This window comes from Dermacentor andersoni, chromosome 4 (genome assembly GCF_023375885.2).
Source record: "Dermacentor andersoni chromosome 4, qqDerAnde1_hic_scaffold, whole genome shotgun sequence".
NCBI lineage: Eukaryota > Metazoa > Arthropoda > Arachnida > Ixodida > Ixodidae > Dermacentor > Dermacentor andersoni.
Window position 1 is genome coordinate 6,752,728 of NC_092817.1, and position 13,872 is coordinate 6,766,599.

Genomic DNA, 13,872 nt, shown 5'->3' on the forward strand with positions numbered 1-13,872 from the left:
GCGCTTTGCGCCCTAAATAATGGTCATTTTCTTTATTTTTTTTCTTTGTCGCAATTCCAACACGACATTATTAAGGCCAGTTACCGACTGGCGAAGCACAATCTCGCTTCAGAAACTGCTCCACAGGGCTCGAACGAACTGTTCCGCCACGGAGGAAGGAAACTAAGGAGAGGCCCTGACGTCACTCTTTGTGAAGCTAAAGTGAAGCCTGAAGTTGGCGTTGCTCATGGCGTTGCTCCGCCTATCGGGCCAGCTCTTCTCTCTTGTTTACATTTCCCGCGAAACCATGCCGCGCTGCGCGCAACCGTGCTGCTCGGACCCGTGCGCTCCGCAGCAATACTAAGCAACCAATAGCACGTTAGCATGATTCCGCGAAAGAGGGCAACATTTCCCGCGAATATTCCTTCGTCCGTAGCCATCGCCGTGGCGCGATACATAGCGTACAGCGTTGCATGCGCGTTCATTTCACGAACTTTAGTTCCTCCTGTCCCATCTGGCCACAGCAACATCTGGTAGAGCACGGTCCAGGTAACGCAGCGCAACAAAACACGGAGACCAACGCAAACCCGCCCGCACGGCGCCTTTGCCACGGTACGAAACATACGGAGCTACACGTGTGAGCGCACAGAACAATAACAAAGCCGCCATTGTGGCCCGAAAGGCGGCGCCACTACAGCAAAGAAATAAAAAAACAGCAAAACAAAGGAGAACCTTCTACGTCATTTCCTCCACACTTTTCTCCTAGCGCGCGGAGGGGGTAGGGCCTCTCCTCAGTTTCCTTCCTCCATGTGTTCCGCGGATTTCCTCCGGTAGCGCGTAAGCCGTCGTCTGCTACGGCAGGGACAACATAGGCGGCGCCACTGTCGAGGCCACGCCGAGCGCGACATACAGTGACTAGAATAGAATACTTTACGCCATAGCGTTTCCTACAAAAAATTTTTGGAGGAAACTCTATGCTTTACGCCGGTTCATGTGCCTTGGTTGCCAACTTCTGTTCTTTTTTTTTAAGTTGCATCGTACTGTTATAGATCCTAGAATATACTGGCGGGTGAGTATATTCTAGGCACTATTACTATACCACCAAAGTTCCCTCTACCAGCAAACAGTTTTATACCTGCGCAAATAAACGACCACAGAGAAGGACAGGCGTAGACTCGCAAGTAATCTATTCCACAAAGAGCATATCGTGATGGTTCGTGATGAACGTGATTAGATTGCGTGTTGCTTGAACAGAAAGTTCTTGGGCGATTATGGTTTCTCCGCGCATGCGCAGTGGTGTATTTCTGAGATATACCTATATATGCTCTTCGTGGAATTAAGATTCGTTGCAAGTCTGCACCTGTCCTTCTCTGTGGTCGTTTGTTTGCGCAGTTATAAAACTTTTTGCTAATTTGCACCAACTCGCCCAACAAGAAGGCCTTCCAAGTTCCCTCTACTTATTGTATGAAACTATGTGCGACTACGAGCCACGAAAACAGCCGAAAGAGCCAACGAACGCTATTCGACTTAATATATACGTGCCACAGTTAGACTATAAGTGTAAAAATATCACGGTTGGATTTGCGTGAAGTTACCGGAAACCGTTTTTGGTAACCAACCGTCGTATTCAGCCAAAATACTTGCATCCAACCAGCAACAATGTGTCGGCAACTGGCACGTCGCGGTTGTCGCCACTACAGCTACAGCTTGCCACAGCCGCCGTAGCTTTGATTACGTGTGTTAAGTCGGTACAGCTATGAACACGGTTATTTCCCGAGCCAACGCGATATTCGCATTTACGTTAAGTGTATTAACAGCGCTAACCTTCTGCTGCTTCTTGTCCACGGCATTTCACAGGTACCAGTCTGAAGTTGATCTGCAAGCCATCAAAGCTGTCGTGTAAGTTGACTTGGCCGAGCACGCATGTTCCTTTAAACGCTCGTTTCTGGTTGGGCATTAAAAGAATTCGAAAGTCGCCTGACCGCGTAGCCACTCGCGTATTTTGCGAATACTTGAACTTAGCGGCTTTTGTGTTTGTTTCAGGAAGAACGTCCAGGACTTCAGTACAGCAAGAGGAAAGAATGACCTGGGCTTTGTCACGTTCGACCTTAAAGCCAGTATCCTTTGTAACGCTTTTTAAAAAAAAAAATTGTATACTTGGGTCTGTTAGTGCGAAGCAACTGGAAAACAACAGCGCTGAAACCGGGCGACAGCAATAACGACAGGGCTAGTCGCTGTCGTTCGGTTTCAGTCCTGTTGTTTTACATGTTACTTAATACATTGGCACAAGGTAAATACGTCCTACTACACTTCCCATACGTCGTTGACGACGCCTCCTTGACTTCAGACAGATCTTACCGACCTGTTCAACTGGAACGTGAAGCAGCTGTTCTTGTATGTAACTGCAGAGTACGAGACGGAGAGCAACGTAAGTGGACACATTTTGCATCATGAAGTTTTCTCGGCTTCGCTTTTTCACGTTTCAACGAAAGTTGCACTGCTTGCAAAGTGGCCGGCAGCGCATTTATAATTGTGATTAGTGCCACTATCTTGCGAAGTGAAAACGCCGCGTCTACATCCGGTTCTGCCATTGGGTGCAGCTGTCAAGCTCTGCTCTGTTGAAACAGCTGCATTACTGGCGTGTCAGTTTATTAATGAAATATGTTAGTTCAGGGGACTCTAGCTCATGTCAGACATTGGGCCCCATGTACGGCACGTAGCTCCCTGCACCGTGACTTATTGCGCAGAGGAAGGCAGTTTTCCGAGGCCAATAGGGTGGTGATAGGTCACGTGCGCCACGAGCTTTTGCTTAGATCAATATGAACGCAGAGACCGTTGCTGGAGTAAAAGGCGTAGCAGTCGACATCAGGAAACAATCTGGTGCCAACAGAAATTATGCAAATTTGCACACAGTTCAGACAGAGTGGCTATTTCTATACCTTTCAACAATCTAACTTCACAACAGAAGTTATCAGTGTCTACCTTCCCTAGATCTGTTTGAACACATGCAGCTCAAGCGGCAGTAGACATTCTGACATAGTTTATGCGCTCAGCTGGGGCAAGGCTGCACAAGCATCTCGCTTTCCAAAAGTTCGCTTTGCCCCCTGCATCACCAAGTAGGCAGTGCACAATTCGCACTTTTGTCTTGCCGCGCTGACGACAGCATGATGCCTGTGAATCATGAGCGCACAAGCGAATGTTCAGAAAGCAAGTTGTTTGCACAATCTCACCCCTGTTAGTATTGTGCATTCCACCAACTTCTTTTATCGTGCCAATGTTCCTCTTTTTTTCAGGCACTGAATCAAGTTGTCTTATGGGACAAGATCATCAGGCGAGGAGATAATGCCATTTTGGACTACAAGAATTTGAACACAAAGTACTACTTCTGGGATGATGGCCACGGACTGAAGTGAGTGCCGTTATATTTACACAGATATGCGCTCCATTCATTATATGGGCTAGACATTTACCCACTATTCAAGATGTAACATTTAAACCATGTGGTGGTCTGCATTCTTTGACATACTTCAGTTCCACAACTCCGCTCGAGAGGTGACCGAAGTGGTGATCGAAGTGCGAATTAGTGGTGCTGTGATTGCATCTTAACTTGTGATGCTTCTGGTTTCGTTTCTGCTTTCACTTCCGGACTCATTTCCCTGGTGCTGTTTCGTCTGGCTCTATTGTTGTCGTGTTGCTGGTCGTGTGATGTGTAGCGGTTTTTTCCAGAGAAACTTCCTGCAGAAGCGTTTCTGCATGTCATAACAGCAACAAGTTTCCTATGTGGTCCTGCTTTGCACTCGGTTGCACCAGTGGCCAGGCACATTGTGATGATGGCAGCCACCAGTTTTTTCTTGTGCTGCTGCGACATTGGAGAGCTGTAAAAATAGGAACACAGGCTATGCCAAAAGAAAGAACGCCTCACAGATAAGTGCAAAGTGTGTGAACATCATTTAGAGTACGCTTAAATTTGAAGTACTACTAGTATGTTAGTGATAAAGAACTATTGATTCCTCGCGAGAAATACACTGGTTCCGGGCACAATTCTGCTTTATTATTTTTTTTCCGGCCTTTTGTGACCATATCTCGAAGGCAACAAATGTGATGCAAAGGTGATGTTTACCAAAAAAATTTGCTTGAGTGTCATTAAGCACTCTGGCAGAAGCTTAATTCTAGTGAATGCGCTTGAGTATGTTCAAACCATGCAGTTATGTTGGAAAGAATCAAGCTAAAAAATATGCTATGCTAACTTCGTGTTCAGCAAGCTTAGCACCGTGACTTTACCTGCTGTACTCTGAAAATTTGATTGAGAAAGCAATCCCACACAGAAGCAACGTGTGGAGCATTTTACACGAGACAACTGGTATGGAAGCATCTGAGTTATGACAACTGTTGTCCTGGGAGAGTAGGGCACTTGCTGCATGAAGGGGCTTCATAATATCCACAAAAGGCGAATTTAAATGGCTATGCTATCATCAGAAGTGTTGAGATAATCGTTGGAGAAGTAGGCAGCTTGAAAATAAGCACGGGAAAGAAAAGGCCGAAGTAAAATAGTGGCATACATGTGCATTATAAGATCACGTGCACCATAAGTGGTGTGGTACACTAGTACATACAAAAAGCTGTGAACATCTGTCTGCAGAGGTAATGTCCGAGGTAACCTCGGTCAAACAAGCCTCCAAACACAACCACCAATAGATGCCAGAAACTGCATATGCAAAATGAAGAAAACTGCCTGTAGCGTCGAATATGTAAGCGATTCTCGACCCTCCACACAACCCCTTCACTGAGATGAGGTCTTCCAAAACTGTTCCTTAAGATATTTACTGTTATTGAATACACAATAATTTGTTCATCAGAGACTTGAGAGGAATGTTCTTGGCAATATATTCTGTAACATCCCGGTCAGGATAGACAAGCCATCTGTGTGTGCCTGTGCTTGTGATGATCTGTAAGGTGACACACAGTCTTATATGGTCATGCACATGCACTCAAAAAGAAAACAGTGATCACGACTTTGTTCACAGGGTAAGTGCATGCAACCAGCCAAAAAAAAAAGCAGTTTCTTGTTCAAATAAATAAAATAGGTCACAATGTTCATTGCCTGCTTTGTTCATCAAAAAGAAAATTAAGCTTCGACATATCTATGTTCAGTTTTCAAATCTGTTCTTGCTACTACATGCAGGCAATGATCAGACTGCATATCTCCTCCCGCTGAACACCACCCCCAAATAGTTTTTGCTGTGTTGCTGTTGCTATACACACAAAGGAGCACAAGGAGCATGTCGCTTTTGGAAGAAAGTGTATACAAGTGCATCTGGACGAGCGAGAAAAGTATGGTATGTCTATGAAGTGCTGTCGGCCACAGTTTTGGCAGACAAACCATTAATGACAGACGGTGACCAGCTTGTTTACACATCTCAATGGCTCCTGCATCGCCCCCACTGGTTTTGAGTTTGCATTTGCAAGCACAGGATAGTCTTCTATTTAGCAGCTACAGTCTAGTAACACTATGCTAAGTGCTTCCCCATCCAAGCATTCCAAAATATCAATGTGCCCTGCCTGTAGCAGCAGAACATTGCACTCCGACCCAAGGCGTGCCTCTCCCGCATTTCACATGTGCAGCCATTGTCGCTACCTGTGGCACCAGAAGCTTAGCATTTTTTTCATTTGATGAGATCATCGACCATGCAACCAGATTCCTTGACACTTGTCCACTGAATACATTCCACCCTGTCCGACCCCCAGCGAACCGGAAAGCTTTCAGAGAATTACTTCAAAAATGTCACGCTGTATTAGTTTCGCGCAATCAACACCCAGCCACTGAGAGGGTATTGTATTGTTGCCATTCAGCAGCACTTACTGTACTACTGAACCCTCGCAGTGCAGAGGTACTTGGTGTAGTTAAAGGCCAAACTGTTCGTTGCGGACAATTTTTTTCTACTAGTCAGTGGTTGAGAGCATTTTCGTTAGAAAATAGTTTCCTCGTACATGTACAAAATTTTGAAATGGTCCATCATCATCAGCCTGGTTATGCCCACTGCAGGGAAAAGGCCTCTCCCATACTTCTCCAATTACCCCGGTGATGTACTAGTTGTGGCCATGTTGTCCCTGCAAACTTCCTAATTTCATCCGCCCACCAACTTTCTACCACCCCCTGCTACGCTTCCCTTCTCTTGGAATCAAGTCCGTAGCCCTTAATGACCATCGGTTATCTTCCCTCCTGATTACATGTCCTGCCCATGACCATTTCTTTTTCTTGATTAACTCGCGTTTGTTCCCTCACCCAATCTGCTCTTTTCTTATCCCTTAACGTTACACCCATCTTCCTTCTTTCCATAGCTCGTTGCGTCGTCCTCAATTTAAGTAGAACCCTTTTCGTAAGCCTCCAGGTTTCTGCCCCGTACGTGAGTACTGGTAAGACACAGCTGTTATACACTTTTCTCTTGAGGGATAGTGGCAACCTGCTGTTCATGATTTCAGAATGCCTGCTAAACGCACCCTAGCCCATTCTTATTCTAATTATTTCAGTCTCATGATCCGGATCCGCGGTCACTACCTGCCATAAGTAGATGTATTCCCTACCACTTCCAGTGCCTCACTACCTATCGTAAACTGTTCTCTTTCCGAGACTGTTAAACATTACTTTAGTTATCTGCAGATTAATTTTTAGACCCACCCTTCTGCTTTGCCTTTCCAGGTCAATGAGCATGAATTGCAATTGGTCCACTGAGTTACTAAGCAAGGGAATATCATCAGCGAATCGCATGTTACTAAGGTATTCTCCATTAACTCTTATCCCCAATTCTTCCCAATCCAAGTCTCTGAATACCTCCTGTAAACACACTGTGAATAGCATTGGAGAGATCGTATCTCCCTGCCTGACGCCTTTCTTTATTGGTATTTTGTTGCTTTCTTTGTGGAGGACTACGGTGGCTGTGGAGCCGCTATAGATATCTCAGTATTTTTACATACGGCTCGTCTACACCCCGATTCCGTAATGCCTTCATGACTGCTGGAGTTTCGACAGAATCAAACACTTTCTCGTAATCAATGAAAGCTATATACTATAAGGGTTCGTTATATTCCACACTTTTCACTATCACCTGATTGATAGTGTGAATATAGTCTATCGTTGAGTAGCCTTTACGGAATCCTGCCTGGTCCTTTGGTTGACAGAAGTCTAAGGTGTTCCTGATCCTATTTGCGATTACCTTAGTAAATACTTTGTAGGCAATGGACAGTAAGCTGATCGGTCTATAATTTTTCAAGTCTTTGGCGTCCCCTTTCTTATGGATTAGGATTATGTTGGCATTCTTCCAAGATTTCAGTACACTCGAGGTCATGAGGGATTGCATATACAGGGTGGCGAGTTTTTCTAGAACAATCTGCCCACCGTCCTTTAACAAATCTGCTGTTACCTGATCCTTCCCAGCTGCCTTCCCCCTTTGCATAGCTCCCAAGGCTTTCTTTACTTCTTCCGGCATTGCTTGTGGGATTTCAAATTCCTCTAGGCTATTCTCTCTTACATTATCGTCGTGGGTGCCACTGGTACTGTATAAATCTCTATAGAACTCCTCAGCCACTTGAACTATTTCATCCATATTAGTAATGATATTTCCGGATTTGTCTCATATGATTCATATATGATTATACATACATATGATTCTTGGCAATTCCTAGTTGTTTCTTCACTGCTTTTAGGCTTCCTCCGTTCCTGAGAGCATGTTCAATTCTATCCATATTATACTTTCTTATGTCAGCTGTCTTACGCTTGTTGATAAACTTGGAAAGTTCTGCCGGTTCTATTCTAGCTGTAGAGTTAGAGGCTTTCATACATTGGCGTTTCTTGATCAGAACTTTAGTCTCCTGCGATAGCTTACTGGTATCCTGTCGTCTTCTCTGTCTGTGTCACTGTTATTCGCGCTAGCATTTTTGATTAATAAAGCCTACTGGTATCCTGTCTAACGGAGTTACCACAAACTTATTTTGCACACTCCTTAATGATGCCCATAAGATGGTCGTTCATTGCTTCAACACTAAGGTCCTCTACCCGAGTTAAAGCCGAATACCTGTCCTCCAGCTTGATCCGGAATTCCTCTATTTTCCCTCTTAACGCTAACTAATTGGCTTCTTATGTACCAGTTTCTTCCGTTCCCTCCTCAAGTCTAGGCTAATTCGAGTTCTTGCCATCCTATGGTCACTGCAGCTCAACTTGCCGAGCACGGCCTCATCTTTTATGATGCCAGGATTAGCCAGAGTATAAAGTCTATTTCATTTCTAGTCTCGCCATTCGGGCTCCTCCATGTCCACTTTCGGCTATCCCACTTGCAGAAGAAGGTATTCATTATCCGCATATTATTCTGTTCTGCAAAATCTACTAACTCTCCCCTGCTGTTCCTAGAGCCTATGCCATATTTGCCCACTGACTTGTCTTTAGCCTGCTTCTTGCCTACCTTGGTATTGAAGTCGCCCATCAGTATAGTGTATTTTGTTTTGACTTTACCCATCGCCGTCCATAGGTCCATAGACTTGCCTGAACACTGGGAAGGCAAAAAAATAAGATTCTTGCTGCTGGAGAGCCCACCTGAGAAGGGCAAGGCCACACTTGAGAAAAAATGAACAGAGCTTGCATTAAAACGCAGGTGCGGCACTCACTTGACAGCATGAAGGTATCGCGTCCCTTCGATAGAGTGTACTACCTCAGTGTACTACCTTTGAAGCCAGATTAACGCATGCAAAACGAGCCGCCCTGCAGGTCCCGAGGACGCTGGCTGCCGTGTGCGCATGTGACTGAAACGGTTGCTCCCGTTGGTCTCCTCTCTCATCGCCATGCAGACCCATCCCTTCCGCAGCACGTTTTACAGCAAAGCTGTCTTTGGCTAGGACCTGGAAAAAAATTTGTCAGAGATGTTGACAAAAATCATGTGGGCCGATTCTTGTGATAGGGCAGAAAGGGCCCAAGCTCATTGACACATACCCCTGTGGGCTTGGGGACCTGTAACGTGCCCTTGAGCTACACTTGTCACACGTGGGACCCAAAGAGCTCCCAGGCACAATGGTAAGAATGGGTGTTCTTTAAAAAATGTTTTGTACAACTTTTTCAAAAAGGACTGTTAAAAAAGATCATCAGCACCAACCATAGTCTTCATAGTCTTCCACAGCTGACTCAGTTGCTGCTCATCATTTCAGCGTAGAATTTCACTTCTGTCCTCGTAATGAAGAGGCCGTTTACGGGTGTATGAGCTATTCATTGTCTTACATGGACACATTTAACAGAGGTGATATGCGAATGTGTGTACCTATATCGCCATGATGACCACAGATTAGGACATGAAGCAATGAAACAACAGACACCAACCAAAAGAATTGCTAAAATTATATAATTCCTTAAGACGTTTCAGCTTCGCTAGGGAAGCCTTGTTCACAATGGGCTACTGGCATGACTTGATTCTGTCCCAATAACTTCTGTTCACACACCCTTAGTGAATTGCCTTCCTCCAATCGCAAAGCATTTGCTATCACCGTGAAAAGAGGCTTGGCAACCCATAAAGGATGCACAAAGTTGTGAGAAGTGATTATAGCACATCTGCACCAGCTATAGTTTCTGCACCAGCTCACTGCAACATCATGGATTTTGGCCACATTCACTTGGGGACATTTAGTTGTCTATTGACTACATTGCATTTTAAGAGAACACAGGACACGAACTGGCAAGCTTGTGGCTGTACCAAAATGGCCCAAATACACTACATTGACATCTGTGATGTGCAGGTGCCAAGGCTTGATTACAAAATTCAAGAAAGCAAAAGTTGGCCTTGATTTTAGAGTGCAGCTCTTAGGCGGCCATTCCTGCAGCGAGCGTCGGCATTGTCCCTCGTAACCAAGTGAACGAACACAGTGAAGGATGAAAGGGAATGTGGAGCGCAATGAGAGATAATAAACTGCGATAGCGAAGAGAGTGCAAGGAGGAAATGGGAGGGTATGGCGAAAGCATGAGAAGAAATGCGTAGTGCTGTGCAAGACCAGCTTTGCGGCGACGATGGCTTCGAGATTGCGGCGGAGTAGCACGCCGCGTCGTCTGTATGGAGACAAAGCGCTGCAGGAGTGGAGAGGTGTCTGCAGCGGCTGCTGTGAATTGGGCCCGTGTGTCACCCGCATGCTGTGTCTCGCGATCTCCCAATTAGCGAGGCAGTCGTGCCACACATCACTCCGTTTGCAACGTGCTGCACGAGGAAGGTAGTCCACGCCAGCCAGTATATCGTGAAATAAAAACACTTACAGTGCTGCGCTCAAATTTCGCATTAGGGAGTATCATAATCGCAGGTGATTTTCTTCCATCATTTTCTTTTGACACATTTGACTGACTGAAAGATTGCATTGACAAAGTAAGCTGATTAATTTCTTTCTTCTGTTTTGTAGCACTCAATTAAAAGGAAAATGAATTAACAAACAATATTCTGCAAGCTTATAAACGACACTGCAAGTACTCGAGCTTGTAGCATGGTTCAGCCCAAAATTCAGGAAATTGAGTTTTTGCGTTCATTTTCTTCACTAGGAAACTTCTGTCAAATTAATGAGAATAGTTTTCACAATATACTTTGCAGGTCTTAATTTGGTTTAGTGTTGCCGTTTAGTGTCCCTTTAAGCACACAAGCTGAAATCATAACAGCATGTTGAGTGGTGAAAGCAGGAACAAAAGAATGCATTCTTCTGGGCCTTAATTTGTTCTCATTTTATCTGTGTGTTAGCACATCAAATCCTATGTTTCATGGTGCTGCTCTCTGAGCAGAGCCTGGCATAAGCCATGTATGTACTATTGTATGCAATGGTGCAGATTTTGTCGGTGTTCCTCATTTGTACAGCAATGGTACAGCCTGTAAGAATTGTGCCCTGAAACCTGTAATATGGTATTTCAAGTCTACAGAATGGAGTTGCTGCATGTTGTGCACTAAACCTCACGCAATCATTTCATGTTAGGTTGTTTACACGGGTGCAGGTGTCATAAAAAAAAACAGAAAAAAAACACTACAGCCTAACTTTTATTGCGATAGCAATTATATGGACATTCCAGTTGCATTTCCACCGTCGGCATGACCGTGGTGTTATGTATGAAGTCCAAGTGTGATAACAATGTCACCGCGCACCGTATGCTGTATGTGCGAGGGTGATCCGAAGATGGTGGCTCAATCTCACGCATGCAAGGGAGGAAAGCATGGAAGAAGCGCACCGTCTTCACGCACAAGGCACCAGTGGGGGGCATAGTACTCCAGCAGCGGCTGCGTATGGTGCAGCCACGCCGGCCCTATCTAGAAAGCTATCTGCAATGGGGACATAGTGCGCCGAGTGCTGATAGCTTTGTGTATGCTGTGTTCTTGCCGCTTACTTCGCATTGAAGCAATAGGCAGTACGAAGGTCAATTAGCTCGCTACTGCTGCTGTGCTTCCTCACTCTAGCGTTTTGACAGCGAGTGTGCGCGTGACACTATGCTTGTTAAGTGAATGTTTACAAGTTCGTACAGCGAATAAAACTACTATCCTTACTTTGTGTAGCTGTCTACTAATTTGCTATCGCAATCAGTGCTTTGCCTTTCGGGAGAAACTGACATTTTTGTATGGATAAATTTTTAATATGTTTCATAAAGGTCTGGCGTGAAAGGTATGCATAACTGAAACAAGTTCCTTCGTATATTATAGTATTAACCCTTTGATGGCCACACTTTTAAGGGCAACCATTATTGCTATTGGCCTTTTCCATGTGGCTGTTTCTGGACCTCATTAGAGTGTTCTTTTTTCTGCTTAATTCCATATTAAGGCATAACAGTAGCAAAGACTGTTTACTTCCTCTTGCACTGTGTTTCGTTATTTGTTTTGTATTTCTTCAAACCGCTGCAATTATAAATGGAGACTGTTTCAAGCAAAATTTTTCTTCCACTAGAGTAAAGACATAGAAAAAGCCCAAGCACATCTTCCCTCATATTCGGTCATTGAAGGTACCTTGACAAAGGGCACCTTTTCTTTATTGAGAACTGTGAAACTGGGCAGCCCTGAAAGATATGGCACACACCAAGGTTGTGCTGTACACACAACAAAACGTGCACATGCTGCTTGTGCAGTGTACCAGCTTGTGCACACAGGCTACAACCATGAGGAGATCTGAAGTGGGCAACAGGGTTCCTGATGAACTGATAGTGGGACATACGCGACCCACATTGTCTGATACAATATGCTTGTCAGGTTTCAAATTGGACTTTCTGTGAACGATATGAAACCAAGAACACTCGCATAATGCTTTAGACACAATGCAATCTGTTATCTTATGCCCATCAGAGTTAATGCAACCACCGATTAACAGTTACAATTGCTTCCATACAGCTCGCTTAATCAGAGTGCCCAATCTGTATCCATGGATGTCGGGTAATTTCAAAATGTCTGAGAATGCCTTTAATCTATTTCACTGACCTGTATCTGGTATCTACACTGCATAGGACGTAGTTTGTTGAACAAGTGCTTTTTGTTCGAGAAGAATGCACTAATGAACATAAACACGTAGTGCCATTTGCAGATGTCAAGAAGCAACTATTTATCCTGCCACTGTTCAACATATAGCTTAGAAAACAATTGAAACAAAGCAAGCACTAAGTAGCAGTACAAGACATTTATTGAAAAGAGCAACTAGTAATGTGCTGCTGTTTTCCTTCCAGGGGCAACAGGAATATTACGCTCACCCTGTCCTGGAACGTCATCCCCAATGCGGGCAGCCTGCCCAACATCCTAGGCACAGGCATGCACTCATTCTCCTTCCCAGTGGAGTACACCACCTCAAGGGTGTAGGTACCCTGGTGGTTGTAAATTGTATTGTACAAATGGCGGCACAATATATTTCCAGGGAGCAACAAAATGGTGGGGGAAATAAATGGTGTTTTTTTTTTCTATAAACTGCTTTCAAGATGGTCCTATCTCACCTCCCCTGTTGCAGTGCACCTGGTATCTGTTGGCAAAGCTGGAAATTGAGGCTGAGGCAACTTAGTTTATCATTATTAAAATGGAAAGTTGGGCCGTTTGGTGTACATTCATAATAGTAACAGCGCGAACACGACGACGACGGAGTGAAAACACAGGACGAGCACTCATCATGTTGGATAACAGTGTACGAAACAAAATTTATTCATCACGGTTAGGGTTACTCATAATGTAAACATGTGGAATGGTCATAGCAAAGCACCTCATGTGTTGCGAGTTGTATACTGTTCTAAATTTCCTGCAAGCATTTGGACCTGCCGAGTCATGACATTCAAAAACTGCATTCCTGGACAACCTGACAGCACTCAAGCTGTCATCTTGTAGTCTGGTTGGACTCTGCAGCTAGGCAATGCCTTAGTCTGTCGCAACCATTGAGGCTGTCTGCATTTTACCTGAACACTGTCAATATGTCCTGAATCCTAAGCGAATCGATGCACATTATATAAAAGGTTTAGCATGCAAGGTTAATATATTGTCATGCTGTACAACACAGCCAAAACAAGAGAAAGTAGAGGTGTGCGCGAGGAGCTGGTCGCTGCCTGTCGGCCTTGCATGACTGTCCTGTCCCTTATTCTACGCTAACGATCTATCATCTTGTAAATAAACCCATCCCATCCGTAACAGTTTTGGTGGAGGTGCTGGGTAGATCACACTGGACGACCGAGCTATACTAGCCCCTTCAACACAGCAAACAGTTGGCTGGGCTACCACCGGGAGACGCGGACATGAGTGATTCGGACGGAGGAGACGTTCGCGAGGAAACCACGGAAGAAAGCATTCGCCCTAGGCAAGCTGACTACTGGACACCTCATCGAGAAGCAGGCATATTCTCAGGCAAAGCGAGTGAGGGCATCGAAGACTGTTTGAGACACTA

The 13,872-nt window shown here is 44.8% G+C and overlaps 1 protein-coding gene across 1 annotated transcript; it reads left to right on the plus strand.

The window, feature by feature from the left end:
* The first annotated feature begins 1,637 nt into the window (after window positions 1-1,637).
* On the plus strand, window positions 1,638-12,914 carry Spase22-23 (Signal peptidase complex subunit Spase22-23). The gene is made up of 5 exons (XM_050182790.3): window positions 1,638-1,878; window positions 2,023-2,096; window positions 2,331-2,407; window positions 3,273-3,388; window positions 12,680-12,914. Exons 1-5 carry the CDS (start codon window positions 1,736-1,738, stop codon window positions 12,807-12,809), a joined length of 540 nt encoding a protein of 179 aa, XP_050038747.1. The 5' UTR covers window positions 1,638-1,735; the 3' UTR covers window positions 12,810-12,914.
* The last annotated feature ends 958 nt before the right edge of the window (window positions 12,915-13,872 follow it).

What these genes read in the sequence shown, in the direction of transcription:
- Spase22-23 (XM_050182790.3), top strand. Translation starts at nt 1,736, where the DNA reads ATGAACACGGTTATTTCCCGAGCCAACGCGATATTCGCATTTACGTTA. An exon ending in CACGTTCGACCTTAAAGCCA is followed by an intron (nt 2,097 to 2,330) that starts GTATCCTTTGTA and finishes GACTTCAGACAG; the next exon opens with ATCTTACCGACCTGTTCAAC. An exon ending in AGTACGAGACGGAGAGCAAC is followed by an intron (nt 2,408 to 3,272) that starts GTAAGTGGACAC and finishes TCTTTTTTTCAG; the next exon opens with GCACTGAATCAAGTTGTCTT.